Genomic DNA, 26,817 nt, shown 5'->3' on the forward strand with positions numbered 1-26,817 from the left:
TTCTATTGTGTGTGCTTTTTTGTGTTTGTGCCACCTTGTTACACACAAGTTTTGGGATCGTATTTTTTTTTTTTAATTGATTTTTATTTGAGTATAGTTGCTTAACGGTGTTGTGTTTGGGATTGTATTTAAATGCAGTTTTATTTCTTTTGCCACTTGACATATCATGGGAGACTAGAATGCTTTATACACAGAAAGTACAGAGACTCACTGAGTTACCATTCAGACTTGTCTAAGATTGGCTTGGGTGGACATGTCCATTCTATAACATGCCTCAGTAGCTGCCATTTTCATAGGTGATGTTCAGAGTAACTGATGAATAGTACAGAAAGAATATGCCTTTTGCCATCAGTCAGGGTGTTTTTTTAAATCCAGGTAAGCAGAAAAACGATTTAGTAGCCACTAGATAGAACGTTAAGTATGGAACCCTGAAGCTCTCAGTTGAGATTTATTTAGTTTTTGCAGCTTGGAGATCATATTTCAGCTACTTCCACTCCCCTATACTTTCTTCTTCCCCAGTGGAAGCTGTCCTTCTTCACACTTTTTTTTTAAATATAGGACTTTATCTTTCGGAGTGATACAAGAAGGTTTCTGTCTGGGCAGTTAGTGCAGTTAGCACTCCATATTTGTGCTGCCCAATACAGTAGCTGCTCCAATGTGACTATTTAAATTTTAAAATTTTATTGATTTAAATGAATTAAAATTTAAAATTGAGTTTCTAACTGCGTTGGCCACATTTCAAGTGCTCAGTAGCCCTTGAATAGATAATTCACCCGATTTTCGTCTTTTTATGAGGTGAGGGTAAGGTATGTGAAAATTCTGTGTAGTTACGTTATCGATTGTACTGGTATGTGCTGACTCTGCTGCTGAGGATACAGAGCAGGCAGTATGTAGATCACAGCGATCGTAAGACGCTCTCGTGTTTCACAATGGCTGCTTGTGCATTTGAGGACCTTAGAATTACTAGCATTTGAGAATTAACAAAGCTTTGCTTTTATGTTACTAATTAGAATTATGCAGATAAATTCTGAAAATTCTTTAGTTGAGCACTAATCAGAATAGTCTGGAGCCTCAAGGGGGTGTCAGTAGGACATAGAGCTTGCTCTGGCACAGTTAAGATAATGTCAACCCTAAGGCAGTAATATTTGTCCAGACAGACAGGTTTTTCGATTGGAACTGATAGCATGAGCTTTCACTGACCTAAAAGCTGCCGTTTCATGACAAGGAAGTCTGCACAGACACAGTGAGAAGCCAGAGGTTAGAGAAATCAGTGGCAAGATTGAAGAGCTGATCTCTATGAAGTGGTCTAGCTCTAATTGTGTTTTATTGATAAAATGCCTGTTTCCAAAAAGCATTCAAGACAACTTACCATAAAAGTACAGATTTAATAATACCTAAAATATAAAATTCGAGGGGAATAGGGAAAAACAAGATCCAGAAATTCCTGCGAAGAGAAGTATAGCAGTTTATTTGTATCGTATTGAGCACCTGTTATATGTCATGTATTACTCAGGATGCGGATATCCTCAGGGGAGCATAGTGGTCTAGTAAGACTAAGTTGCTACCTTCAATGTGATTATATTCTAGAGGACAAGGATAGTAACAGCAGCAGCAGCAAAAGCATTTTACATGCTGATTACAACTCTGTAGAAAGCAGATAAAAATAATAGTAACATTTATTGAGCACTTACTATGTGCTCTGCATTTAAAAAATTTATTAATGAATTTTGGGACTTCCCTGGCAGTCCAGTGGTTAGGACTCTGCACTTCCACTGCAGGGGGCGTGGGTTCAATCCCTGGTCAGGGAACTAAGACCCTGCCTGCTGTGAGGCACGGCCAAAAAACAAAATTTATTAATGAATTTAAACTTAACAACTTTATGATTTAAGTGCTATTATTAGCCCCCTTTCACATTTGGCTACTTAAGGTCACACAGTTAACGGCAGAGATGGATGTGTATCTAGCAGTTTAGCTCCAGAGCTCTTAACCACCATGCTTTAATATCTCAAAAATAAATTGAAGAAATGTGCACAACTGAAAACCTTTGCTGAGGGGCATGAAAGAAGATGTGAATAAATATCATGTTAAATACCATGATTCAGAATAGGAAGACTTAATTTAGTTGCAATATCCATTTTCCCCAAATCAATCAATAGTTTAAATTTCTAATAAAAATCCTAATAGGATTTTTAAAGTTGTGAAGTTGATTTTAAAGTTACTCTGGGGCTTCCCTGGTGGTGCAGTGGTTAAGAATCCGCCTGCCAGTGCAGGGGACACGGGTTCGAGCCCTGGTCCGGGAAGAGCCCACATGCCGCGGAGCAACTAAGCCCGTGCGCCACAACGACTGAGCCTGCGCTCTAGAGCCCGCGAGCCACAACTACTGAGCCCGTGTGCCTAGAGCCTGTGCTCCACAACAAGAGAAGCCACCTCAATGAGAAGCCCCCGCTCCCCGCAACCAGAGAAAAGCCCACGCGCAGCAACGAAGATCCGATGTAGCCAAATATAAAATAAAAATTAAAAAGAAAACTTTATTTTTAATAAAGTTACTCTGGAAGAGTAAATGTGCAAGAATAGTCAATAAAAGTTTGAAATAGGTTAGTAACAAGAAGAGGCTTTGCCCTTTAGGAAATATATTTTAACACTATAATAACTAAAGCAGCATATTTCTGGTAAAATAGACAAATAATTTAATGGAACTTGAAATGTATAGAGAATTCAGTGTGTGGTTTTAGTGCCATTTCAGATGAGATAAGTCTTTTTCACTAAGTGGTATTACAACAATTAGATACCCATTTGGAGGGGAAAAATTTAGATATTTGATGAGTTTACTAATCTAAGTGGTAAAAAGTTCTTTAGAAAAACATTAGGAGAAAATGTGGGGAACAGTTTTATTATGTTGCAGTGAGGAAGCTCAAGGCTTCCCCCCAAACCACAAAGTTTAAGAGATAAATGTCACACTGGGAAGTACAACATATATAAGAGAAAAGGTGAATATCTATAGTGTATAGTGCCCTTGCAAATTGATTAAAGACAACCCAGTAGAAAAAAGTGCAGAGATTAAACAGATGACTTCCAGAAAAAAAGATTCAAATGACTCTTGATTAGGGAAACAAAAATTAAAACAAAGTGACTGTCAAATTGGCAGGAAAAAAAGATGTCTAATACTATTGAGGGCATTACCATTCAGACTGCTGATATTGGCACAACCTAGAGAACATTTTGGCAGGATATTAAGGTGAAAATATGGGCATATCCTCTGACTCAGCAGTCCTATTTTTAGGAAGCTCCTCTCCAGAAATACTTGTCTAGATGTTTTAAGGGTATATGTCCTTTCAGCATTGTTTATAATGATGAAAAATTGGATATAATCTAAACATCCAATGGAGATATTTGTGGTATCTCCACTTTATACTTTATCCACAGTTTGGAATACTATATTGATTTTTCATTGAGCGTATACTGCTTTGTAATATGAAAACCCAAATGTAAAGGGAACTGCAAGAGTAATCACTCACCTTTTATCTTTCTCTAGCTATACCAAACGGTTTTGGTACCAGCCCACTGACTCCTTCAGCTAGGATATCAGCACTAAACATCGTGGGGGACCTCTTACGGAAAGTAGGGGTAAGCCTTTAATTATTTATCACTAGGTGTTTCAGCTGCCAAGGTGATGAATTATTTCTTAATTTGCAGTGAGGGAAGAAAAAAGGATACCTTCCTGTGGTAAAGTCTGTAATTAAGCTGAGAAGCAGGAGCATCCAGTGATCAGCTGAGACTGTGAACACCTCCAGGGCTCAGCCTTGCCAGTGCCTCTGCAGAAGGTCCCTGCGCTTAGCTCCCAAGTTCCCACTGGGCCTTCTTCAAGTTCCCCCTGGCTGTTTCTAAAGCATCGTGATTCCTCCTACTTCCTCTAAGGCTGTGTGTCTTATACCGCCCTCTGATCCTTTTCTTTGCTCTGCCTGCTGTCCTCCTGGTCATCCCCGGGCTTTTTCTTCATAGGACTTCCGCATTGGCTCGTGACATGAATTTCTGCTCTTAGTCATACACGTCTTTGCTGCTTGGCCCCCTCAACTCCAGTGCTGTCTCCTTGGCTCTAACCTTGCATTCCAGAACATTTTGGCTTTTGGAATATTAAACTTGGTTTTGTGCTTATTCAGTTTTTTACTCTGTGTAATACCTACTCTTTGACCTTATCGAGAGCAGTACTCTTGTTTTGATTTTTCGGTTATCTCTTGCTTTCACTTTGTTCCTACTCATCTGTGATCCACGGATCGCTTACTCTGCCACTGTTGACTCATGGGCTCTTTGGCCATGGAGGAGACCTGCAGCCTGGATCAGTCAAGGAACTGGATTTCTTTCCTGTATCCAGATCACAGGAAACAGTTATATGACCTTGTGGATTTTTAAGCCACTATAAAGTTAGCATTTCTAGCATTAGTCAGTTTTCTTTCCTGTTTCCCTCAGTGACTTTTATTTCTCTTTTCAATAATCTACTCCTGAAACTTCCCACTATCCACCGCCCCTTCACTTATTTTTTTTGTGTGTGTGACTCTTTCTGAAAAAAGCAGAAATTGCATTATACTTTACATAAAGAAGAAATGGGAGGCCAAGATAGAAGGTCCTATTGTTACCTTTTCTGGCTCATAAAATTATTGTCTGACCATCAGATTAACTCTAAATCTGCATTTTAAAGTTACTATAAAAAGTAATGTGCACAAATCATTCATACAGTACATAGAGTAATCTTCCCTTACTCCTAACATAATCTTCCTTTAACCTAGCTGTCGTGAGAGTTGCATTGTAATAGTTTAACCTATTTGTTGTAACCTATAACTTGAAGTAATGTGCTTGCTTTTCTGTATCTTAACAAATTTAAGCAAAAAGATGAGGCATTTAACTTACATCCTCCTAATTTTTTATTTTTTGTTCTTCTGTTGGTTATTTTTATAACTTCAAATAACATGCTTAAACCTATGTTTCTGAATTTATTAGACTGTATCTCAGCTCCCTGTTATGTGTGTGTGTCTCTGTCCCTTCTTGAGCTCTCCATTGGTTGGTTCTGAAAATTAGTCAACAGCACCTAAAATATTATGCCTACATGTATATTATTTACTGAATAATCATAGAGGAGGAGCTGGGCTCTAGGGCTCTTTTACTTGTGCTGCTCAACAGGTGTTTCAAGCATTTTGTTCTTTACCTATTATTTACTCAAAACCATATTAGGTTTTTTCATATTTGTATCACAGTTGACATGTATGTCTTTTTTTTAACATTTTTTTTAATTGGCCATCTTTTTAATTATTTTCACCGCAAAACAATTTTTACAAGATCACAATAAAATAAATAAAAAGAAAAAAGCTTCTAAAATCCTGTCATTTCAACAAATTCAACCATTTTTATTTTTTAAAATTACATTCAGCCTTTGTATGCGTATATAATTTGTGTATCATTGGATATTTTTGTTATCATGGGTCTTAGCGTTTCTGATTACCTTTGTTTTCTTGTGGAGCAAAGAAACACGTGCTTTGCTATATCTTGTATCTTCCGGCTTCTTATTTACTGAGTGCTCTGATATGCTTCTAGGGCTGCTGCACTGCTGTCAGCCTTGAATTTCTCTTCAGTATACTCTTGGGTTACTTCTGCGTGTTCCTGGACCCCACGTTGTCATCTTTGTTCCCTGTTTTGCTTTAGTACCTTAAGTAATTTATTTAGAAATGGTGCGTGAAAGTTGAACTTAGAGTCCTTGCATTGTTTACACATTCAGCTGACAGTTTGTCTTTTAAGGTGTCGTTAGAGTTTTTGGTCTGCTGTTATCCTCCAGCCCCTGCATACTTCTATGAATATTTCATTTTCTACTTCTTCATACTACTTGGTCCACTGACTTCACCTGGAAGCCCCATTCCCACTCTTGCATCCTCTTCCACTGAGAAATCAAGGCCATCTATTTAAACTTTGTTTTCCTCTCTTAACCTTCTTTTAGTACTCTCCTATTATTACCTCTGTGGCTGTTCTTCCTTTTTATCTCAGTGGTAAAAGTATCACATTCCTCCCATGGCTAATTTTGTCCCTCTGTGCTTTGGATCTCATTCCTTCCAGCCTTCTCATCTTTATGTCTCTTGTATCTTCAGACTTTTACTATATGTTTTAATATTTATATGCAATATTTATGTATAATGTATTACATATGTATACTTTATATCTACTATTTATACTTTATATCTAATATTTATATATTACATATTATACAATTTTTAAACCTTAAAAGCAAAAATAAAAGCAGCTATTCTTTCCTTTTACCCTACGTCTCTCTTTAGCTGTCATTCTGTTTCTCTTTTCCCTTCCCAGCCAAGTTTTTGAAAGCATGTCTCCATTTATTGTTAGCATTTTTGATGGCATACTCACTCCCCAGATAGCCTAGTCTGGGCTCTGTTTCCTGCTCACGCCACTCAAATTGCTCACTGATAATCTCAGTGCTGTCAAATCCAAGGGATGCTGTTCTGTCCTAATTTTACTTGAAACATTCAGCACTGACTTATTTTTTTGAAATGGCCTTCTTTCCTCTGCTTTTCTGATGCTGTGTCGCTGTGTCACGCCTGCCCGCCTTCCTGCCCATTCCTGTTTGTCATCTTGTTGGGTCTTCACCTGCCCACCATTTCAGTGTTGATTTTGCTCAGAGTTCTGGCCTTACCTTTCTGATCTTCACAACCACAGCTTCATCTCCTGCTTGGTGTGGATATGGTCTAAATCTTGATTTCTAGGCCACTGTTTTTGAGTGCCAGACCCAGTGCTTGCATTAGGCTGTCTCACTGACACCTCAAACACAAGTTGTACCTGTTATATGATAGATTCTCAGCAAATATCAGAACAAATAAATGAGTGTCTTGAATATAGGAAATTAATGGCTCTCAATTTTTATTGTGTGTGTGTCTATTTAATAAGATGCTGAAAAAATGCTTATTCAGAGCTTGTCCTTACAAGGTCACTACCTCTCCTCCTTCTTTCGTTGTTGTTTTACTAGGTCATGGTACTTTTGTTTTAAGAAAGGAGAAGAGAAAGAAGTTTCAGTCTGTTTTTGTTGCTGTGTCTTAATAGCTGTTGTTGAAATTATGGGGGGAGGGTTCTCAGAGTGGAATATGTTATCTGTGGATTTAATTTTTTTTTAATAAATTCATTTATTTTATGTATTTATTTTTGGCTGCGTTGGGTCTTTGTTGCTGCGTGAGGGCTTTCTCTAGTTGTGGTGATGGGGGCTACTCTTCATTGTGGTGCGTGGGCTTCTCATTGTGGTGTGCGGGCTTCTCATTGCGGTGGCTTCTTTTGTTGCGGAGCATGGGCTCTAGGCGCATGGGCTTCAGTAGTTGTGGCACGCGGGCTCAGTAGTTGTGGCACACGGGCTTAGTTGCTCCTCGGCATGTGGGATCTTCCCTGACTAGGGCTCAAACCCACGTCCCCTGCATTGGCAGGCGGATTCTTAACCACTGTGCCACCAGGGAAGTCCCTCTGGGTTTAATTTATCTATGTATTCCACATTCCTTAGTGTCATGGATAATAGGATTAGACTATTTTTTTTTTTTTTTTTTTTTCGGGGAGAGTGGTTTGATTTGGTAAAGTGTTTGCGGGAAAGGGGGAGTTGGTGATATTTGTGAGCGATGGAAATTGATGAGAAACTTCTGTTCTCTTCATGTCATCTGTTGGTTTGTAGAGCCTGGCATTTGACCAGGTGTTGTGGTGACAGGTGCTAAGCAGGCACTCAGTTTAGAGGTAAATGCTAACGGGCTGGTGTCATTTTCAGGTGAATTATTTAACTATAGATGAAGGGTATTAGATGTTTTACAGTGTGCTCTCAGAAGTAGAAAAGCATTTAACTTCATGTGAGGTGTTGTAAATGAACTTATCCATTCTGCTACAGTAGAAACGACTGACCTGAAGCCCTAAAGAAAGAATTGACTGCTTTAAAAAATTTTCAAGTGATGTTTTTGCATTCTTTAAAATGCTTGCTCCCAAAACACACACACGCACACACCCAACTAGCCAACTGACAGTCCACAACTTAGAAAGAAACAGTGGATAGGGCCAAGAGACCTGGGATCCATCTTTGTATACTGTGCCACACTTTTCTTAGTTGTAAGGTGACGATTATATCTGTATCCCTCAGTAACACTGAGAGAAGTATATATTCTGAGTTCATTAGAAAGGGAGTCAGCATAAATATTCCCTTTTTCTATTAGAAAGGTGATTGATATGGCTTAAACAGCCACCATTATCAACTGAGAGAATAAGATTTGAGTCTTGAAATAGAAATGGTTTGAAATGCAAATTTTTATGTGCAGCTACTGTTTTGACAACCAAATCATTCCTTCTTCCTTTTGTAGGCTTTAGAATCCAAATTAGCAGCTTGCAGGAATTTTGCAAAGGACCAAGCATCACGAAAATCCTATATTTCAGGGAATGTTAACTGTGGGGTGATGAATAGCAACGGCACGAAGTTCTCTCGATCAGGGCACACGTCTTTCTTCGACAAAGGGTAAGTCTTGGAAATTCTAAACGTTAATTTTTTGGGTAGTGAAGTTGCCCATTATTAAGTGAGCTTGTTGAACTTTGAAAAGATAAACTCAGTTTGATAAACCTACCTGAAGCGTTATCATTGAGATCTTAGGGGACATGAAGTCTATTGCCTTCTAGTCCCCATGGAGTCTGTTGCCCTGGGAACCCTGACTCTGAAGCTTCTGTCCTGGGAAGCAGACTCTTGAAAGGCAGCTGTGTTAGGCTCTGGGGATTAAAGATGACTATGATACGGTCCTTGTGCTCAAGGTGCTTGCAGGCTAGTAGACTTTCTTGGCAAATATTTGTTAAGAGTAGAAGAGAACATGATGATCATGTATGTGTGAACTCTTCAACAAACGTTCTGTCTGAAGATTTTAGAAAAATATAAAACCACTGGATCAAGTACAGTTTAGGAGATACAAGTTTTGTATGATGTGAAGATGTTTTTTGGGGAATTGAGAATTTAAAAAAAATTGTTGTAAGATTAAAACAGTGGTACATCCTTAATACAAAAAATATGTCAGTTGGTACAGAGTATATAAAGTAAAAAGTGTTTTCCGTTTTCAAACTGTTTTTGCATCCTTATAGTTATTCCTAGGCATGTAAATTCATATTTTTATGCATCTGCTATACATTTTAAAAAACTTATGGGATACTTTATTTTATTTAATTAATTAATTAATTTATTTTTGGCTGTGTTGGGTCTTCGTTGCTGCGCGTGGGCTTTCTCTAGTTGCGGCGAGCGGGGGCTACTCTTTGCTGCGGTGCGTGGGCTTCTCACTGCGGTGGCTTCTCTTGTTGCGGAGCATGGGCTCTAGGTGCGTGGGCTTCAGTAGTTGTGGCACGCGGGCTCAGTAGTTGTGGCTCGCGGGCTCTAGAGCTCAGGCTCAGTAGTTGTGGCGCATGGGCTTACGCGGCACGTGGGATCTTCCCGGACCAGGGCTCGAACCCATATCCCCTGCATTGGCAGGCGGATTCTTAACCACTGTGCCACCAGGGAAGCCCAGCAGATGGATTTTTAACCACTGTGCCACTAGGGAAGTCCCTGGGATACTTTAAATACTGCTCTGCAATATGCCTGTGGTGACTTATATTGCCAGTATCTTTCCGTGTCAGTACATATTGTTCTACTCAATTAAAAAAAAAAAAAAAACCCAACAAAATGCTGCATGGGTATACTCTTGTACGGGTGTGCCTTAGTCTAGGTAACTGGTTAGGACCTATGGTCTGAGATGCTGACTGTGTAACTTAAGGTAGCTGGTAGTGGAGCAGCAACTGAGGCACCAGGAGTCCCTTGCCACCATCTCTGCTTTGAGTCATAGAGGCAGCTTGTCCTTGTTCTGTGAAAGCAATATAGAAATTTTCACAACTTCTTAAAGGAACTTGTATTTTCTGCTTTCCTCAGTGACGGTGGCACATTTGTGGAGGCCCTGATTTGATACATAGTCCACTGTAAAAAGCTTTTTGTTGTTCATCCTTGTGGAGTGGAGTGTTCTGGTTTTTCTCTCTCCCTTAAGAGAATTCTACCTTGAAGTATATGTATTTCATTAAGGAGCACATTCTAAAATAATGTATAAATCAGGGCTTTCTTTATACACATTTCATTAAAAGCACATTCTAAAATATCAACATATAAATCAGAACTTTATTCTAACCATTGGGGCTCCTCAGTGGTGGTAAGAATAAAATTAATATTCCTCATGTTTAGGAGCTCCAGGCAACTTTGAGGAGTGTCATTTTTATACTATAATGATAAGTGGAATAAGTCGGTAGATATTTTTACATAAGAGGTGGCATTTCCCCAAAACAGTGTAGGGAAGGTTATAGGGGAGGTCTTCATGAGTGTTGGAAGTAGTGCCTAATTATTTTTCCTGCAACTTATAATTCCCTCCAATAGAGTAGTTATTCGTCTATCTGGAATCGTATTTCTTCATGGGCCTTGGGAATCTTATGACGTGAGAACAGGCAAACCATAAATGGATTGGTCGGGCAGATGCCTTTGCAATAAAAAGTCCTTAGAACAGTCACGATGAAGGAGGGATAACATTATCAGTTCCGGCTCACTGCTCTGTCTTCCTGAGAGCCTGGCTTCTACTTGACCCCTGATGCAGAGCACCAGGGCAGTGACTTCCCAGAGAGGAACCCAGTCTTAGGTAGATGGCGGAGGATTCAGTGTAACCTGGAACGAGGAGGGCGCCCTGGGCACTGTGACGGAGATCCTGTCCCTTGAGGAGCATCCTAGGTGTAGGTATAGGCTTTATGTCCTGAACTGAATCTGGAAATATGCTTCTCAGTAGAACTAGTTACAGATAATGTTTAGTTTTGGTTTAGATAGTACAAATTTTTAATTGTATTCTTTCTGTTAAGAATGAAATATGGTTTTGTGGGTTGGCTTTTTCTCAAGTGTTTAGTTTATATGGTAAATGGATTGTATATGCACACTCAAATATTAACCTATTACTGCTCGAGTTACGTTTGTAGTTGCCATCTTCCTGAGGATAACTCTTGTGTGGGTTTTGCTATGTTCTTACTTCCTTGCTGCTTTGCTTTGATTCTGGCTTCCTTTTGGCCTGCCTGGCTTTTTACCTCTGGCCTTCCTTCCTGCTCACCTGGTGACTAGATAAAAACCATGATGGCATATACCTGCTGCAAAAGGAAGGGGTAAATATCCCCACTCCCAGCTCCATTATTAGACCTGGCTGGTTAAAAGCATAAATGATAGTTCTTGTAGAAGTGTAGCTTGTAGTTTCAGCATGAGAAGAAGCTTTCCATTTAAAAAAAGCCTTTGGCTCTAGAACTTGCCTGCTGCCTCTCACTCCTAAGGAGTCTGTCTGTAGCACTGTCACTGTTCGGGAGAGTTTGCCAAAGTTGGTTTGCGTGCGCGTGCACGTATTGAATGTACGTGTATACACTGTGTGCTCCTGCTTCCCTCAGAATCTTGAGATGAAGCAACGCCTTACCACGTAAACATAAAGCCTTATTGTTATGTATTGTTTTATGGGATTTGAAAATATTTTGTAAGCTCTGGTTAGTTGAGGGCTTCTTGGAGTCAGGATTTTATCTAGTCTGTGATCACTTCAGTCCCTAAAGTGCGGGTTGCTGGGCCTACTTCCCTGTTGTTGCTGTTTCCTCCAACCACTGCCAGCCATTCATGTCACTCATCCAAAAGGACACCAGTTCACGTGCAGTGCAGTCACTTGAGTTCTCTCAAAAATGTCCTTTTTTTCTCCATAGCTTTTATTTAGCTTCTTATGTATCACTTGTCCTAATTTTGTAAGCCAGTCTGATTTCTTTTGGGTTGGGTGTAGGTGAACGTAGACTAATTTTAGGGCATGGTGTGAAAATAGTATTTGTATTACTGTTTAATATTTTTTCCTTTCTTTTACTAGGCAAGAAAAAGTCATATTTCCCACGTTGTTCATGGGTAACTGAACTCGTTTGCTGTGCTCTTTCATTCTTAATCATGGTGTGTGGTGGAAGACAAGTTAACATTAACAAACTGGTTTTACTAACTGCATGGGGCTGACTGCTTTAACCAACTTCCAGCCCATGAGTGAGCTTTCAGGTTCCTGTTTGATTTGACTGTGCACCATTATTATTGGTTCAGCTGTGCAAAACAAAAACAAGTTAGCTGTAGTGGTCCTGGGGCGGTTGTGAAGTGCTCTGATGGTACTCCTGTTACAGGTGGGAGTGTGGTAGAGATGATGCCAGCAGTCTGGGGGCGGGTTGGGGGTCACTGCCAGGCCCTGGGACCCACATTTGACTGCCTCCACGGGCCTGGGGTGCTTCCTGTTACCCAGTGTCTTCTGTTTTCTCAAAGCAGCACTAATGATATTGGATTCTTGCCGTGTGGGGACTCTCCTCTGTGCTCACGCTTGTGTTCCCTCAGGACGCTGGAATGGTAGATGGGGACATGTGTATAAGGGCTGCCTTCCTTTTGGGGAATGTACATTTCAGTTTGCAGAGCCTGGGCCGAGGACTGGCGCTGCGCTGTGCGTCCATTTATCCATAGAACTGGGAGACGGGGGTCTGGAGTGTGTCTGCCTGCTCTCCTGAATGAGCTCTAGCCCAGTCTCTTCCTTTTCTTTCCTGCCCTCTCAGGTGTACCTGTCCTTGCTTTGACAGATTTAGTCCCCATGCTTTATCTATATTGTGTTAAATTTATTATCCTCCTGACCAGCTTCTAAACATGCATTGGTTCTTTTCCCTCTTTCCCTTCTTCTGTTGCCATTTACAGCTGACCTTAGTTCCTTGTCTTAGCTGGATTCTCTATTTTTCAGACTCTTAAACTAGATTTTTGTGGTATGATCAGGAAATTTTATAGCTTCTGGAACCTTTTTTACATAGATGATTCCCAGATCTGTATCTCCATCCCTGCCCATTCTTTCTCCATTCAGTCCTGTGTTGTCCACTGGGACATTTCCCTTCGGCTCTTTTGCTGCTCCCTAAAACCAAATGTGGTGAGTATGGAGGTGTTTCTTTTCTTGGAAACCTTTCCTCATTGCACAGCTTTGCTGTTCCCTCAAGGGACCTCACCAGACTGATAATTCTGCCTCTAGGTTCAGCTTTCTCCTTCCTCCTGGTCTTTTACTTACTAGTTCTTGACTCAAAGAGAGGTGCTAGGTAAGACCCTGGTGGGTTGTTATTCTCTCTCTTCCGTCGAACTTTCAAATCCAGAATTCCCATTTCTGTCCACACAGAGAAGCTACTTTATCTAGTTTCTTGTTTTCCCTTTATATTTTGGATTGCACTGCTTATTTTTTCCATTAGAGCAACCTGCAGTGGGAGAACCAACGTGCTTGCTCACTGGAGCCTGTCAGGTGTCCCTGGGACGGGAGGAAACTGGGAAAGGATAATGGCCTTGGCATCTGGAGGCAGGTTGTGGGCCCAGCTCCCCATTGACAGGCTCACAGGGTGCACTCAGGTGAATGGCCGGACCTTCTCCTGGCTTTTGTTTCCTTGGCAGTATAACAATGGGGATGAACTTAACATTCCTTAAAGGTCCATTCCTGAAAATGCAGGAATCTCAGTCCTAAACCTGCATGTGGAGCCATCCTCACGTTTGCTGCTTTTGCACGCCCTGTGGAACAGGTGCCAGGTTCTTCTTGGCACCCAGCAGTGCTCCCTTTCTGCCGAGTTTCGGGGACTCTCTGTAGCCCTGCCTGCTGCCATGCTCTGTGCAGCTGGGAATCTGATGCTCACGCGTGTAAAGCTGAAGCTGTTTGTGAGGCCTGCCTAGTTAGTTCTCCCTGAGGTGTTCTAGGAGAGGCAGGCATCAGGGCTCTGGGACCAGGCAGACAAATGACAGACAAATGGCTTATTATGTGAGGGCTACAATGGCATATAGGATGTGGGCTCTGTCCCCAGAAGAGGCAAAGGCATACAGCCTTGGAGGATGGAGAGGGATGATTTAAAGTTTTCAAATGTGATGAAGCTCAAATATCAGACCTCCCCAGCCCAAAGGGAAGGGAGAAAATCTTGAGCGTGCATCACTGAGGTGGGAAAATGGACAACAGGGAGAGATTGCACTGGTCAGAGCCCCTTCTGTTGCTCTTGGCCTGTGTGGGTAGCATGATTTCCAACTCAAAATCTATACGCAGGTTAGTTTCTTCAGATGTTAACTGTTCTTCAAAGTAGTCAAGGGTCATTAGTCAAGTCTCTTTGCATGCCTGTTTCTCCAGGAGGTTGCCCTCACCTCTTCAGTGTATGAAACCGTTATCTTGATCTTGGTGGGGAATATGTGTCTGTGTTTTGTTTCTTTAAGACAACCTCTGTCCATGAGTCTATATTCAACTCCCTGGGCCCCTCTGATGAGTAGGCCTGTGGGGACAGTGGTGGGCACGTGTGGGGCAGTCCGGCCCCTTGCACTTGGCGGCATCTCCCAAGTTGTGAGTGGGACACATTTTCCTAGGACGTCTGTCAGTATGGAAGGGCTGCAGTGGTGTCCTGAGAGGGGCTGCAGGCCTTGCACTCACTCCCTCGTTGCTTCCTGAGGCTCTGCTGCCGGGCGCTGGGGCTGGGGCGGGGCTGGGTCCTGGCTGCAGGCGCTTGTGCTGGGCGGGGCTGGTGTCTCACAAGGTGGCAGAGAAGCCTACCCATCTGGCTTTGCTGCTGAACAATTTAAAAAAGTTATTTTTCTCCCCCTTATTTAAGATGTTCCTGTACATTGTAGGAGATTTGGAAAATAACAGAAAAGTATAAAGTAGTAAATAAAATTTACCCACAACTCAGAGGGAAGAAGAGTATTGTTACGTTTTCCTTCTGTAGTATATGTGGGAGTGTGTGTGTGTGTCCACACATTCTAGATTTAGCTCCGTGGATGGTAATGTCTAGCTGTATAAGGGGCTGTAGTCCAGAATATATACTACTCACTTTTTTGCCTTCATATTATGGAGCATATCCAGTTTGGTAACCTGCTGCTTTTTCCACCTAGCATTAATTACATTCGGAATATTTTCCATGCTGTTAAGAACTCTGGAATGTGTTTTTAATGGCTGTATGGTATTTCGTTGTTTGTTTGTACCCTTATTTAGGTAGTTCCCTACTGGTAGACGTTTAACCTGCTCTGTTGGGAAATCAATCAGGGCTGTGGCTGCCGCGGCCAGTGTGATAAAGTTGCCGAGGAGGGAGCAGTAGTGTCATCACCTGCAGGACCACGGGCTTCGCAAGTCTCTCACCAGCTCATGCTCTCTAGGCAGCTCGCTCCCTTGGGCCATCAGGATTCTGCTCTAGGCCGGGAAGAGGAATAGTTGTAGAGAGCAAATGAATTTCGCTGTGTGTCAAGTGATTTTAAATGACAGTCTCTCTTTCTCTTCCCTTCTCTTCTCTGCTCTGGTCACCCCCACAGGGCAGTAAACGGCTTTGACCCGGCTTCTCCTCCTCCCGGTCTGGGCTCCTCGCGCCCGTCGTCGGCACCGGGTATGCTGCCTCTCAGCGTGTGAGTGCCCGGCCTCCAGGTCGGGGCTCCCGCCCTCCTGCAACAACCCAGGACACCCACGCCTCACCCCTCGGTGCCCGGGCCCAGCTCGTGCCCCTCCGTCTGCCTCCCCACGGCTGGCAGAGGGCAGGCTGCATGCAGTGGCGGCTGCTGGGCCCTGCCCAGCCCCAGGACTCTGCGCGACATCAATACTGGCTATTTTCTCTTCTCGCCGTAGTGCCGTTGGTTTCACATGATTGCACTTTTGTGGGTCACAAGGTGATACATACACGTATTACTTGGTCACTGGATGCAGAAGTACCCATTCATCACACCTGCCTCATAGCCCCCTCCCTGCTGTACTGATAGGATTTAGTTATGTTTAGGACATTGCAGATCTTCTAGAGGTTCTCCCCCAAATCAGGTCGACGTGTGCTCTCCTCCTGAGCTCCCACCCAAGCATCTCCAGTGCTCATGGATCATGTGTCCCCCACCTCCACCCCCACGGTTTGGGCCTGTTGCTGGCAAAGAGTCAGGAAGGTCACTGAATTAGGGAACATTTTCTGCACCTTCTGGTTTTACTTTAGCAGTTATCATTCCATAGGCTAGCCTCCCAGAGCAGCGAAACGCCTGTCTGAGCCCAGGTGGCAGGAGCTTCTGGGACCTGGGCACGTGCAGGGCTGTGCCCCTGCCGTCTCCTCCTCCTCCATGTGCCTGAGACTCGGGGTAGGGGGTGGTGGCATCCTCCTCGCCAGCTCTCTGGTCCTTCAGTTAAATGACACCTTCAGAGTGTGTTTGTTTTGTTTTCAGAGGGCCTGTCCAGTTGTGTTAGGAAGGGTTGAGCGGCCTGATTCCAGGGGCCGGCTGGTGCCAGCTCCTGGGGGCAGACTGACCATAAGTGGTTGTCCCTGTGCATCCTTTGATTACTCTCATGCTGCATTTACTGTTTACATTTGTTTTATTGTACATAGGTTTGTAAACATTATTGCCTAAGATATTTGTATATAACTTGGGCTTTGTAGCTTTTATTTATTCAGAACTCATATGGCATGTTAAAGACTTACGATGGTGTCCTACTCTGGGCAGCTGTGTAGGATCATCATGTGGTTAAAAAAAATACTCCCCCTCAAAAAAATCTTTTAATGTGGAAACAATAAATTTCACAGAAAAAAAAGAAAAAGGATTGAGGTTGCTTTATTGGGTTTCTGCCATCCTGGGAGAGAGGAGCTGGAGTTGCGAAGCCAGGTTCAAATGTCACTTCTGCTGTGACATGGGGATGGACAGCAGCTGTGGAATAGGGCAAAGAAAATTCAGGCGGCCTCAGGATGTGTGAACAGGCATTCTCATGCTGATTGTTTTTTATTTATTTATTTTTATAAAATTGAAGTATAGTTGATGTCCAATTTTTACACAAGTTACAGGTATACAATATAACGATTCACAATTTTTCAAGGTTATATCCCGTTAATAGTTACTACGGAGTACCGGCTGTGTTCCCTGTGTTGTACAATACATCCTTGTGGCTTATGTATTCCTCATGCTGATTCTTGGTGCTGGTTTCTGCTCTTAGCTGTGATTTCCAGGAGCAGCCTGAGAATAGCCCTGGCCCCGTGTGGAAATCTGGGCGGAAGGACCTGCACTTTGAGGGAGGCAGCTTGCTAAATCTTGGAGTAACCGCGATGGATCCAGGAGCTGGTCCTCCTGCTGGGCTGCCGTTCATGACACGTGCTGGTGTTCTGGGATTAGAGGTTACTTGGATCCGGGCTTCTCTCCTCATCCCTTGAGAGAAGGTGCCAGATGTTTAGTAGCAAGAGACAGGGTGCCTGGACTTGAGGAACAAGTAAACTGGGGCATCTGTACGAATGTGTCAGATTCTGAGCACTGCTTATAACAAAGAGCATAAACGGAGTAGTTTGTAGTTTTAAGACTATATGTAAATGAAAGTAAGTGAATCCAGTTCCTAAGTGAATAAGAAACATTAAGGTAGGATACATTAAAATTTTTTTCTTCTTTCTGTCAGTATGCAGGCAGGAATAGCTTCTATTAGTTGTTCCTGGAGATTTCGTCATAAGTTGACTCACGAGAGACGCTTGTCCTGGTGTGTGTGTGCTGTGCCCAGCTCTGCTGGCTGAGCAGTTGAAAAGAAAACTCCAGGTCTCTTACTGATGGGCAGACTCCTAGCTTCTTTCGTAGCCATCATTGGAAGGGTTGGATTAGATCAGAGGTTTCAACGTTTAGCAGACCTCTTTGTTTATGCAGGAACCCCAAATCTAAAACATAACAAACAGAGCTACTCTGGTTAAAGTAAGGATGAGTTCTGGAGCTTCAGTCCTTTTCCTTGGCTCCCCAGCGATTTCTCACTTCCTCTCCAGCTGCACACCCCTGGGATCATCTCACCAATTGTTATTCAGGCAGTGGCTGGGAGTAGGGCCCTGGCTTGCAGGGGCCAGCGTGTTATTCACTGATGTCACCACTGCTTTGGGTCCAGGAGAGCACAGGCCAGGTCCGTGAAAGTACAGAGTATGCTGCTGGGCTTATTTCCGGCCCCTTCAGGAGGGGACTCCCACATAGTTTTGGTTTTTGATACCTGCAGCAGCCCTTGGCATATGACCCCCTGAGGAAGCTGGTTGATTCCCCAGGCCTCTTTCAGCTTTTTCTGTGGATTCCAGATCTTCCTCCACTTACAGTGGGATTATGTCCCAGTAAACCCATTCATTGTAAATTGAAAATGCGTTTAATACACTTAACCTACTGAACGTCGTAGCTTAGCCTCGCCTACCTTAAACATGCTCAGAACGCTTAGACATTAGCCAACAGCTGGGCAAAATCATCTAACACAAAGCCTATTTGATAATTAAGTGTTGACTATCTCATCTAATTGATCGAATAGTGTACTGAAAGTGAAAAACCAAACTGTCGTCTGGGTGCAGAATGGTTGTAATTGTATCAGTTGTTGACTCTCGTGATTGTGTGGCTGACCGGGAACTGCCCTGGCCAGCATCGTGAGAGAGGATCGGGCTGCGTATTGTTAGCCTGGGAGAAGATTAAAATCTAAAATTCAAAGCATGGTTTCTGTTGAGTGTATCGCTTTTGCATCATGGTAGAATCAAAAAAAATCTTAAACCATTGTAAGTCAGTGACCCTCTGTATCTGGTTCAAGATGCTGCTTTGTACTTGCTCAAATAGAGCATTTGCTTCCTGGTATGAAAGTTCTACTAACTGCTTGCCTGTGTAGCTAAAGATCCTCTGAGTGGGTTCTCTTCCTAGGGCTGTTCGATTGCCAGGTTTCCGTGGCTCACACTGAAGTCTTCAGGAATGAGCTGCCCCTGAGCTGGGTCCACATGGTCTCCCCTGCGTGGAGGGGGCTGATTTTCCAGGTGGCAAAGGACAGCTTCTTGTCTCCAGATATTTTCATCTCACCACCCATTCCCATCCCTTGCTCCTGAAACGTCTTCCTGCATAAAATAGGAGCCAGCTGAGTGGCCAGAAGCGATACCCCACCAACTCAGTGAGGAGCCAGAAGCCGCAGCTGGGGTGTTGAGTCATAAGTAGGCAAGTGGCAACTAGATACAGTGACCTGGGCGCAGGATGAGCTGGTTTTGCCTCGGTTTACAGACGGGAAAGTGGGCCCAGGGTGTAGGTGACTGGCCTAAGCTCACGCAGCTGGTTCACGGAAGAGCCAGGTTTGGGAAGGAGCCCAGTGTTTTTCTGCTGTATTCACCACCTTGTCGAACTCGAGGCCTCGCTGGCCTTGACTGTGTCTCACGCCTCTGGAGGTGAGCTGATTCGGAACGCTTGGAGGTGATGCGCGTGGAGGCTGCCCAGCCTTTGCAGCAGGAGGAATGCGGCTCATCCACCACCCTCCTCTCCCAATCCTGTGTCTGTCGTGTGTTGACTCTGTTTCTCTCAGACGCTGTCGTGGAGACGCCATTAGCATCTCCTGAGAGCCAAGGTGGAAGCTGGCACCTCTGGGGAAGGGGACATGACCTGGGGTGCGGCAGTGGCTTTAGGGGGCAGCCTGTAGCCAGGTCTCTCCTGCCTGGCTGACACCGAGAAGAGCCAGCCTGGCCGCTGGTGGGGGGGGGAACAGGGCCTGAGGGGGGTTGGGTCCAGGCTGTCAGTTGTCCACAGTGTTTGCCTAGAGGGATGCTAAGATAAGCCTTTTCTACATTCTGACTTTTACTTCATGGGTTGTTTTTCTCTCTATATTTGCCTCAAAGTTTGAAACAAATTGAGAGCACTAGCTTGGCCTTTAAAATTTGAATGTGTTACTGAATTCTTTTCTAAAAATGGGAGTGGGGGCAGGAGGCATCTTTGCAAATCATCTTCCTAGGACTTAGAGCATCTTATCTAACAACTGGTCCCATGACTTAAAAATATGATATATGGGAATACAGTAGCGCTTTTTTAATTCTAAGGAAAAACAATCTCTAGTAAATATTAATGTAACAGACTTCTTTTATAAGATAGTGCATGTGAAGAGGCAAATTTGAAAATAGAGCAAAGCTTATGGTGCTGGTGTTTGTGCCACACGGGGTTATGATTTGGAGTCATGCTTTATACTGCTGCCTGCCTGCACCCACAGGAGTTAATGTTAGTGTTTCGAAACTGAACAGATGTTTCACTTGTTTACCTGTGGGGTGTTTTCTAATCCGGTATCAAGTTTGCTGCCCCCATTGAAATATGGACACTCTGCCTGGGTCATGATATATGCAGGTGGAGGCCTGGGAATGAGGGTGCTGGGCTGGCAGGACTGGGCAAGTTTTCTGTGCGTGGATCAACAGCGACGTTTGTGTGAGGCTCAGGGCCTTGTCAGTAGATGGAGCTATGAAGCACTGTTTTTTGGTTCCAAAAAAAGTGAGTGCTTTGACTGCCCACCCTCCCCAGCAAATCCTGCTGTCACCTAGAATTTAGGGGACTAGGTACACTTTTACATATTGGTGTCACTGAATTATCCTCTGTACGTCTTGACTCAGTCTAACAGTGTGATAAGCTGTAATGGCTCTTCATCTATGGTAGTAAGAACAAACAAAATCAGTCTCAATAGTACTAATATAAATGTCTGATGGCAGGGGAATGGAGTGGTTGGGATGACTTACCAGCTGAACAAAAGACCACGGAGCCACTGAAACATAAGTGTGCAGTCGTGCTAATCCGTGGGAATGGAAATGATCAATGAGAAGAGGATACAAAATAGATGAACATGCAATTGCAGCTTTATAAAAAAAAAATCAAGTGAAATGAAAAGATGGAAATAGTTTACTATTTGTGGGTTCTAAATTTTCCTGTAAAGTTGCTCAAATTTTTTAAAAATTGAAGTAACATGACTGATTTTCTTTCACTGCCCCAGTTGGCCTGAAGACTTGTGCTGAGTAGTTCTGAGAGTTGACCAAGTAGCACAAAGCAGGGGGCTCCCTGACCTGCCAGATGACCGGGCTGAGTCATACTTGGGGAAATTTTAAAATGCAGATTCCCCCAGGTTCCACCCCAGCACCGGCCTAGTGAGGAGAGTTCTGTATTTCATGGACTCTCAAACGCCAGCAATTGTAAGACACACCTTTATTTTGTAAACCAGTAAGAAAAATGTGCCAATTGGAACTATGAAAACGCCTATCGTTTAGACTTTGTATTTATTGAAAGTCTAAAAGACTTCTTTATGCAGATTTTCATCATATCACACTTAATTCATACACAAAAAGGAAAATGTGAGAGATACTCCTAAAACTTCATTGTGATTCCGACGTTCTGAACTACATTTTGACCCAGAGTTGTCCTTGTCCGTGTTTTCCCAAGCAATGTCATCCTCTGCGCTGCGGTGAGCACTGGTGATGCAGTACTTCTGAAAAGCATATTCTTCTGCTGGCCCCAGAATCTTACTCTAAGCTGCTGATACTCATTCTACAAGAGCTGACGCTGGGCTTTATTGACCTTACCAGGAGTCAGGCAATGACACCCACATGACAACTGCCACCTCCTGAAAGTGATTATGAGATGCATGAGCTTACACGTGTGAGAAAAGGAGCATCTTAGCTTCTGTGCAGTATGGTCCTTTGAAGGAGCCAGCGCTCTGCTTGGATGTCTCAGTCAGACCCAGTGCTTAACAGTCTGCTGATTACGTCACGTTACATCTTGAATAAGGCTTCGTGACATCCAGTTAGCGGGGATGGATTCCGTTATTGGGCTACTTTGAAAAAAATAAACAGACCTCACTGCTGTAATGCATCAAACACGAATTTGTAGTCTTGGTGTTAGGGGTGAAGGACGTGTTCATACTTTGTGCATATGGTACATAGGCACTGTAATTAGTTAACATTGTCTTTGGAAACTGGCGTCATGTCAGTATACCTTTATAGTGTTTCATATTCGATTTCTGAAAAGAATTGTATGATTTGCTAGATTCCCAAATGACAGGTGGCTACACAAGGAAGCAGACTGCCTGGTTGGTCCTGACCGTGCACAGGACGTAGCATTCTTGCCAATGCTCAGCATTTGGGAAAGCTCTTAGTGAAGATCTTGTCCCTCCCAGAGCGACTGGGAAGCTTTTGTGGATGGGGACTCACCTCGGGTCTCAGCCACGGGCTTCACCCAGGCCGGCCTGAACTAGGGGGAGAGGAGCCATTGTCTCCACTTTCTAAAGATTACAGCCTATGGCCTGTTGTGACTTGATTTTTTTTTTTTTAGGGGCGGGGCAGGAAGTGGTGGTTCCTAGCGTCTGACAACTGTGAGCTCTTTTCTTCCGCAGTCTTGACAGACATGTCTACTGTCATAGCAATGTTGGCGTCAGGAGGAAGGGGCCATGGGTCAGTGATACCCAGAGCCATAGGGAGGGCTGGTTGTAAGAAATTGGTCTTCCAGCTCATTTCATCTTCATTGAGGTTTCCCAGGGATGGGGAAGATTGGTGACAGAAGGAAATGTGATAGGGCACTAGTCTTTCTGATGTCAGAATACCCAGGACGGTCAGGCTAGGAACAGATGTGTTGTCCGTACCAAAGTAATTTAAAAGAATTTCCTAGAATGTCTGCATTAAAAAGAGCAGCAACTATGGTGTGGCAAGGGCAGACAGAGCATTTAAAGTGTACGTGACAGAGTTAAAACCCCAGCAGAGCTCATCTAAACTTCATTTCCACAAAAGGCTAAGGCTTTCCCACGTCTTGCCTGAGCCCTTCCTCACGATGGACCATACACCTGTGGGGTGGGAGCTGGCCTGTTGCTTTGTCTTTGACACTCAGAGCCCGGCTCCCATCAGCTGTCTTCCTTGTGCTTTACATGCCCCGTGAATGTTTCACGAACTGCCTTAGGCTATGATGGTGGCGGTCTGTTTAGTGAAGAAAGGTCCTTTCTAGTTAGCGTCTTTTTGGAATCAGGGATTGGAATCTGTTCATGTAGATTATATATTTCTCCTGATAGGCTGAGTAGTTGGGAAACAGTGTGACATTAACACCAGTTAAACCAGCCAGCAGGGAAGGATTCCTTTTGAGAAAAACAAGCCTCTGAATTCCACAAACTCCTGGACTGAGATATTGAATGCAGGGGTGAGAACACACCTGAGACACGGTAAGTGAAATCACCTTTTTTTCCTACGGTAGTGACACAGGAGAAAGGGAGCACTTTCGCCCGTTTTTCACATCCCCACAACTGCCGAGCAGCCTTAGGTATATAGTTCAGACCACCAGCCTAACCTGAGCATATCATGGAAAACCCCCCAGCATTCTCTACATGATTGTGTTCCCCTAGTATTTCTCTCCAGCCTGTCCTAACTGGCTCACAGCTGCCCTTGGATCTCATCGCTGAATCCTCCCAAAAGCATTTTTAATGTGCATCCTGCCTGAAAATGTAGTCTGAAACGTCTTGGACCTCTTAATCCAGTAATGAGCTTCATTGGTTGGTGGCTGGAAACCCTCCTCAAGGCTTCATCCTGCAGCCCTGGATTGCTCCCTTCTCCATTAACAGTTGGGGTTCCAGCTCCAGCAGCCCTTTCCTTCCTGATGCGGCTACACACGGAGGCCATCGGTGAGAACAGGATCTGTCGCCAAGACTGCCCAGAGAATTAGCCTGTCATCCGACGGTTTCTGCGAGTGCAGTGCCCTCAGAAAAAGCAGCCTGGCTGTCAGCATTTAAAGTCTCTGTAGCTTCCAACCTCTGATCAGACCACAGGTGGGAAATCGAGAACAGAAGGTGAGAAAACAGATTTCACATTCACATGATTATTCTTGTTTATTGAGGTCTGTTTATTCTCAACGGGTGCTTTTTCCTCCAAGTAAATAGAGCAGGCGTAAATATCTATAATGAATAAATTTATTGTCTTACAAAAATCATTGTCTAGAAATATGGGAATACAAGAAAAGATATTTGCAGTCAGGTGTCTGGTGGTCAACAGCCAGTACAATTCATAAAGGGGGAAAATCAAAGATTCCAAACCCACATGACAAATTCTTCCTAACAGATGTTAAAGCTTTTAACCCAAAAGGTTTGTGTTTTCAAGCATGTTGCAGAGGATCAAGGATTTATAATTAACACTGATTCACTGTCACTGAATGTTTATAATACCACTTTGACTAGAGAGGTACATGATATATGAAGCAGTCAAAACTTAATACATTAGATTGTTACAGAGGCAAATAATATATTTAACATTGTCTTAGTACTGTAGTGTCTAAGGCACTTTCTGTAATGTCAGTTTGATTAACTATCAACCAAAAACAGAATGCTAAGTGTTCACTGTAACACTGTCCCAAGGGGGAGGGGAAAGGAGAAATGAAAAAGAAGTCACATCCACTGGCATGTCAACATTCAGGCAGGTGGCATCTGTTCTCGAGGTTCTGTCAACCTCACCAACAAACTTGGAACAAGTCTCGGACACAAAACCAATATTCCCATTTTGGGCTCAAAGCAGCGGCTGAATTTGCAAGGTCAGCATGAGAGCCTGGCTGGCGAGGGAGGGTATGCCCCGAGCTTCTGCTCAGGGGCCTGCAGCTGCTCGCTCCAGAAGCGAGGAGCACACTGGGGAAGCCGGGGCCTCAGGAGGCCATCCTGAAGTCACTGTGATGGCTGCCCCCGGGGCCTCAGCTGGGTGGTGGCCACCGTTCTTCCTATGCACAGACTGGGCCGAGGACAGTTCACGTGAAGAGATACGGGCACACCACGACTCGAGGGAGGTGGGCATGGCCACCCCACACGGATGCCGCTTCCCCCCATCCAACCACCCCTCCTAATCTCTCCAAAGCCCCTTTCACAGTTTGCTCACTGAAATAGTGTTGATCATTATTTGAAGGAAATGAGAGCTACAAGTGCAGTTTAGGTTCCACGACGTTCTAAAAGAGACTTGACGTGGCTGAGGAGGCAGGGGCCACATGAACACAGAACTAAGGTAGCTGTCCGTACGACAGAGCATGCAGAGTGACTGGGCAGCAACCCCGGGGCTGCCCCAGCGACCGGCAACGGGGTCTAGAGTTTGTTTGAAAAAGGGTTCTCTTCTTAACGTGTATTATAAAATGGTCTCTTGATGGATATATGGAAAATAGACGCAATGATGAGACGATCTGTTTAATATGTGTAGATTTTGTGTATATATATATAAAAAGGGGAGCAATTGTACCTAAATCTGAAGCAGGAGACAGTTGTGTAGGCTGCAAGTCCTTAAGACACAGTTGATCTCTCAGGAAGGAGTCGTGCAGTTCGCCAGTCCCCCAGATCTGCAGGGGGGCCCCCGGGGCCGGGGCGCTGGGTGACTGACTTCCTGCGTGTCCCTCGGTATCGCCTCCCCCGGCTTCCTTGGATCTACTCAGACTGGGGTGGCTGCGTCTCATTGACGTCACTGGTCTTACTTTCTGTGTCGTCATCCGACAGCTCCAGGGAAGCGCCCTCGATGTGCAGCTGGCGCCGGCCAGATCGGCTGGCGGAGAAGCTGATGGGGCCTCCTCGCCTGGAGAGCACAGAAAACGTGTGGGCACGACCGCAACAGCACGTGGCTGGCAAGTCGTTCAACCACCTGACGACTCAACTTCCAGCCTTCCCTCAAGACGCACCAGCTGGGGGGGTGGGCAGCTCAGGAACGGCTCTGCGCTTTCCCACCTCGCCCACACCCGCCTGCGGAACATCATCTGGGTAGGGCCCCGGAGCGCTGGGGGCGGCTGGACTCAGCTCCCCGCTCTGTGATGCACACAGTGAGGAACGCGCCACCTGCTCACCACGGGCCAGCCTCTCCCCAAAGGGTGGAGAGTAAATGCTCTATCTAGGCTTTGTGGGCCACCTAAGGTCGCTGTGGCACATTCTTATCTGTTTTGTCTTTTTACAGCCTTTATAAATGTGAACACCATTCTTAGCTCCCTGGCTGTACAGGAGAGCAGGGCACAGACAGGATCTGGCCCATAGGCCACGGTTTGCCAACACCTGTGTTAAGCTGTCCTTCTGGGGGAGAAGGTGTAGCCTTGGCTCCCTGTGTTCTGCCCTCACCCGGGACGTGGACAGACACCTGGGCTGGCTCTCAAGCCTCGAGCCGTGTATTCGCACAGCCCGCTAGTAAACGCGGAGCAAATGAGTGGGCCTGTTGCTCCTCCATCCTCGAGGACTACTGACGGTCAGGGATCCTGAACGGGTAAACAGGCAAGAACGAAGAGCTGGACAGGAGCCTGAGAAACCACTGCACCCGGAGCCCACGGACGCAGCTGTCTGCAGGCTCTGCGTGTGACCTCACGGAGGCTCTGCGTGTGACCTCACGGAGGCCCGGGGCGCTCACCTCAGCCGGTTCTTCAGCGTGCTGACCTCGCGGCTCAGGCCCTCATTGGCCTCGGTGGCGTCATCCAGTTCCCGCTGGAGTTTGCGCCGAGACGCGTTGGCACGTGTAGCTTCTTCCTCTGCTTCCTCCAGCTGCCGTTTGAGCTGCTTCATCCTGGCGTTGGCCTTCTCCATCTCGGGGAAGTCACACGAACCAAGTCACACCAAACCGGTGAATCCAAATCCAGCATCGCTGCATCCTGAGTGTGTCACCATGGGCCCCTGCCCTGCCAGCCACGCGAGTGCACACACGAGTGTACCCACACACACGGCGGGCATATACACGTGCGAGTGCGCTGACACGCGAGACTGGGGCCTGGCCCAAGGCCTGTTGACCAACCTGCCGTTCTCAGCAAAACCATGTCTATGCAGCAAATTATGCTAAAGGAAACTTAAAAAAAAACTTAAAACCCGCTTTTCATCCCTGAGTTTTCTGCAGAAAAATGACAGTTTAGTATCTTCACACGAGTGCCCTATGGGATTGTGAAAGGGAAGGGCTAGTCCCGCAAGACGCAGAACAGCCAACAGTGTGGACAGTCTCCAACCCCAGGAAATGCTCCATTCATTTTACACCTCTTTGCAA

The 26,817-nt window shown here is 44.6% G+C and overlaps 2 protein-coding genes across 16 annotated transcripts in view; one reads left to right on the forward strand and one right to left on the reverse strand.

Moving 5' to 3' along the window:
• The window catches only part of NDEL1 (nudE neurodevelopment protein 1 like 1), a 42,958-nt gene extending 19,334 nt beyond the window's left edge, over positions 1–23,624 (forward strand). The window contains exons 7-11 of one of the 9 annotated variants that reach the window (XM_082441441.1): positions 3,533–3,624; positions 8,373–8,524; positions 11,934–11,968; positions 14,698–14,739; positions 15,078–15,338. In XM_082441441.1, coding sequence (XP_082297567.1) covers positions 3,533–3,624; positions 8,373–8,524; positions 11,934–11,968; positions 14,698–14,732 — 314 coding nt within the window. In that variant the 3' untranslated portion in view covers positions 14,733–14,739; positions 15,078–15,338. Of the gene's footprint in view, positions 1–3,532; positions 3,625–8,372; positions 8,525–11,933; positions 12,011–14,697; positions 14,740–15,077; positions 15,339–15,391; positions 16,641–21,253; positions 22,840–22,868 lie in introns of those variants that run through there. The other 8 variants (XM_082441443.1, XM_082441444.1, XM_082441445.1 and 5 more) reach the window with 8 other exon arrangements.
• A 114-nt stretch (positions 23,625–23,738) lies between these two features.
• The window catches only part of MYH10 (myosin heavy chain 10), a 138,186-nt gene continuing 135,107 nt past the window's right edge, over positions 23,739–26,817 (reverse strand). For 5 of the 7 annotated variants that reach the window (XM_082441329.1, XM_082441330.1, XM_082441333.1 and 2 more), the window contains exons 40-41: positions 26,197–26,369; positions 23,739–25,383 (exon numbers count right to left, since the gene is read on the reverse strand). In XM_082441329.1, coding sequence (XP_082297455.1) covers positions 25,239–25,383; positions 26,197–26,369 — 318 coding nt within the window. In that variant the 3' untranslated portion in view covers positions 23,739–25,238. The other 2 variants (XR_014257454.1, XM_082441334.1) reach the window with 2 other exon arrangements.

This window comes from Balaenoptera physalus, assembly GCF_965194825.1.
Source record: "Balaenoptera physalus genome assembly, chromosome: 20".
NCBI classification, from domain to species: domain Eukaryota; kingdom Metazoa; phylum Chordata; class Mammalia; order Artiodactyla; family Balaenopteridae; genus Balaenoptera; species Balaenoptera physalus.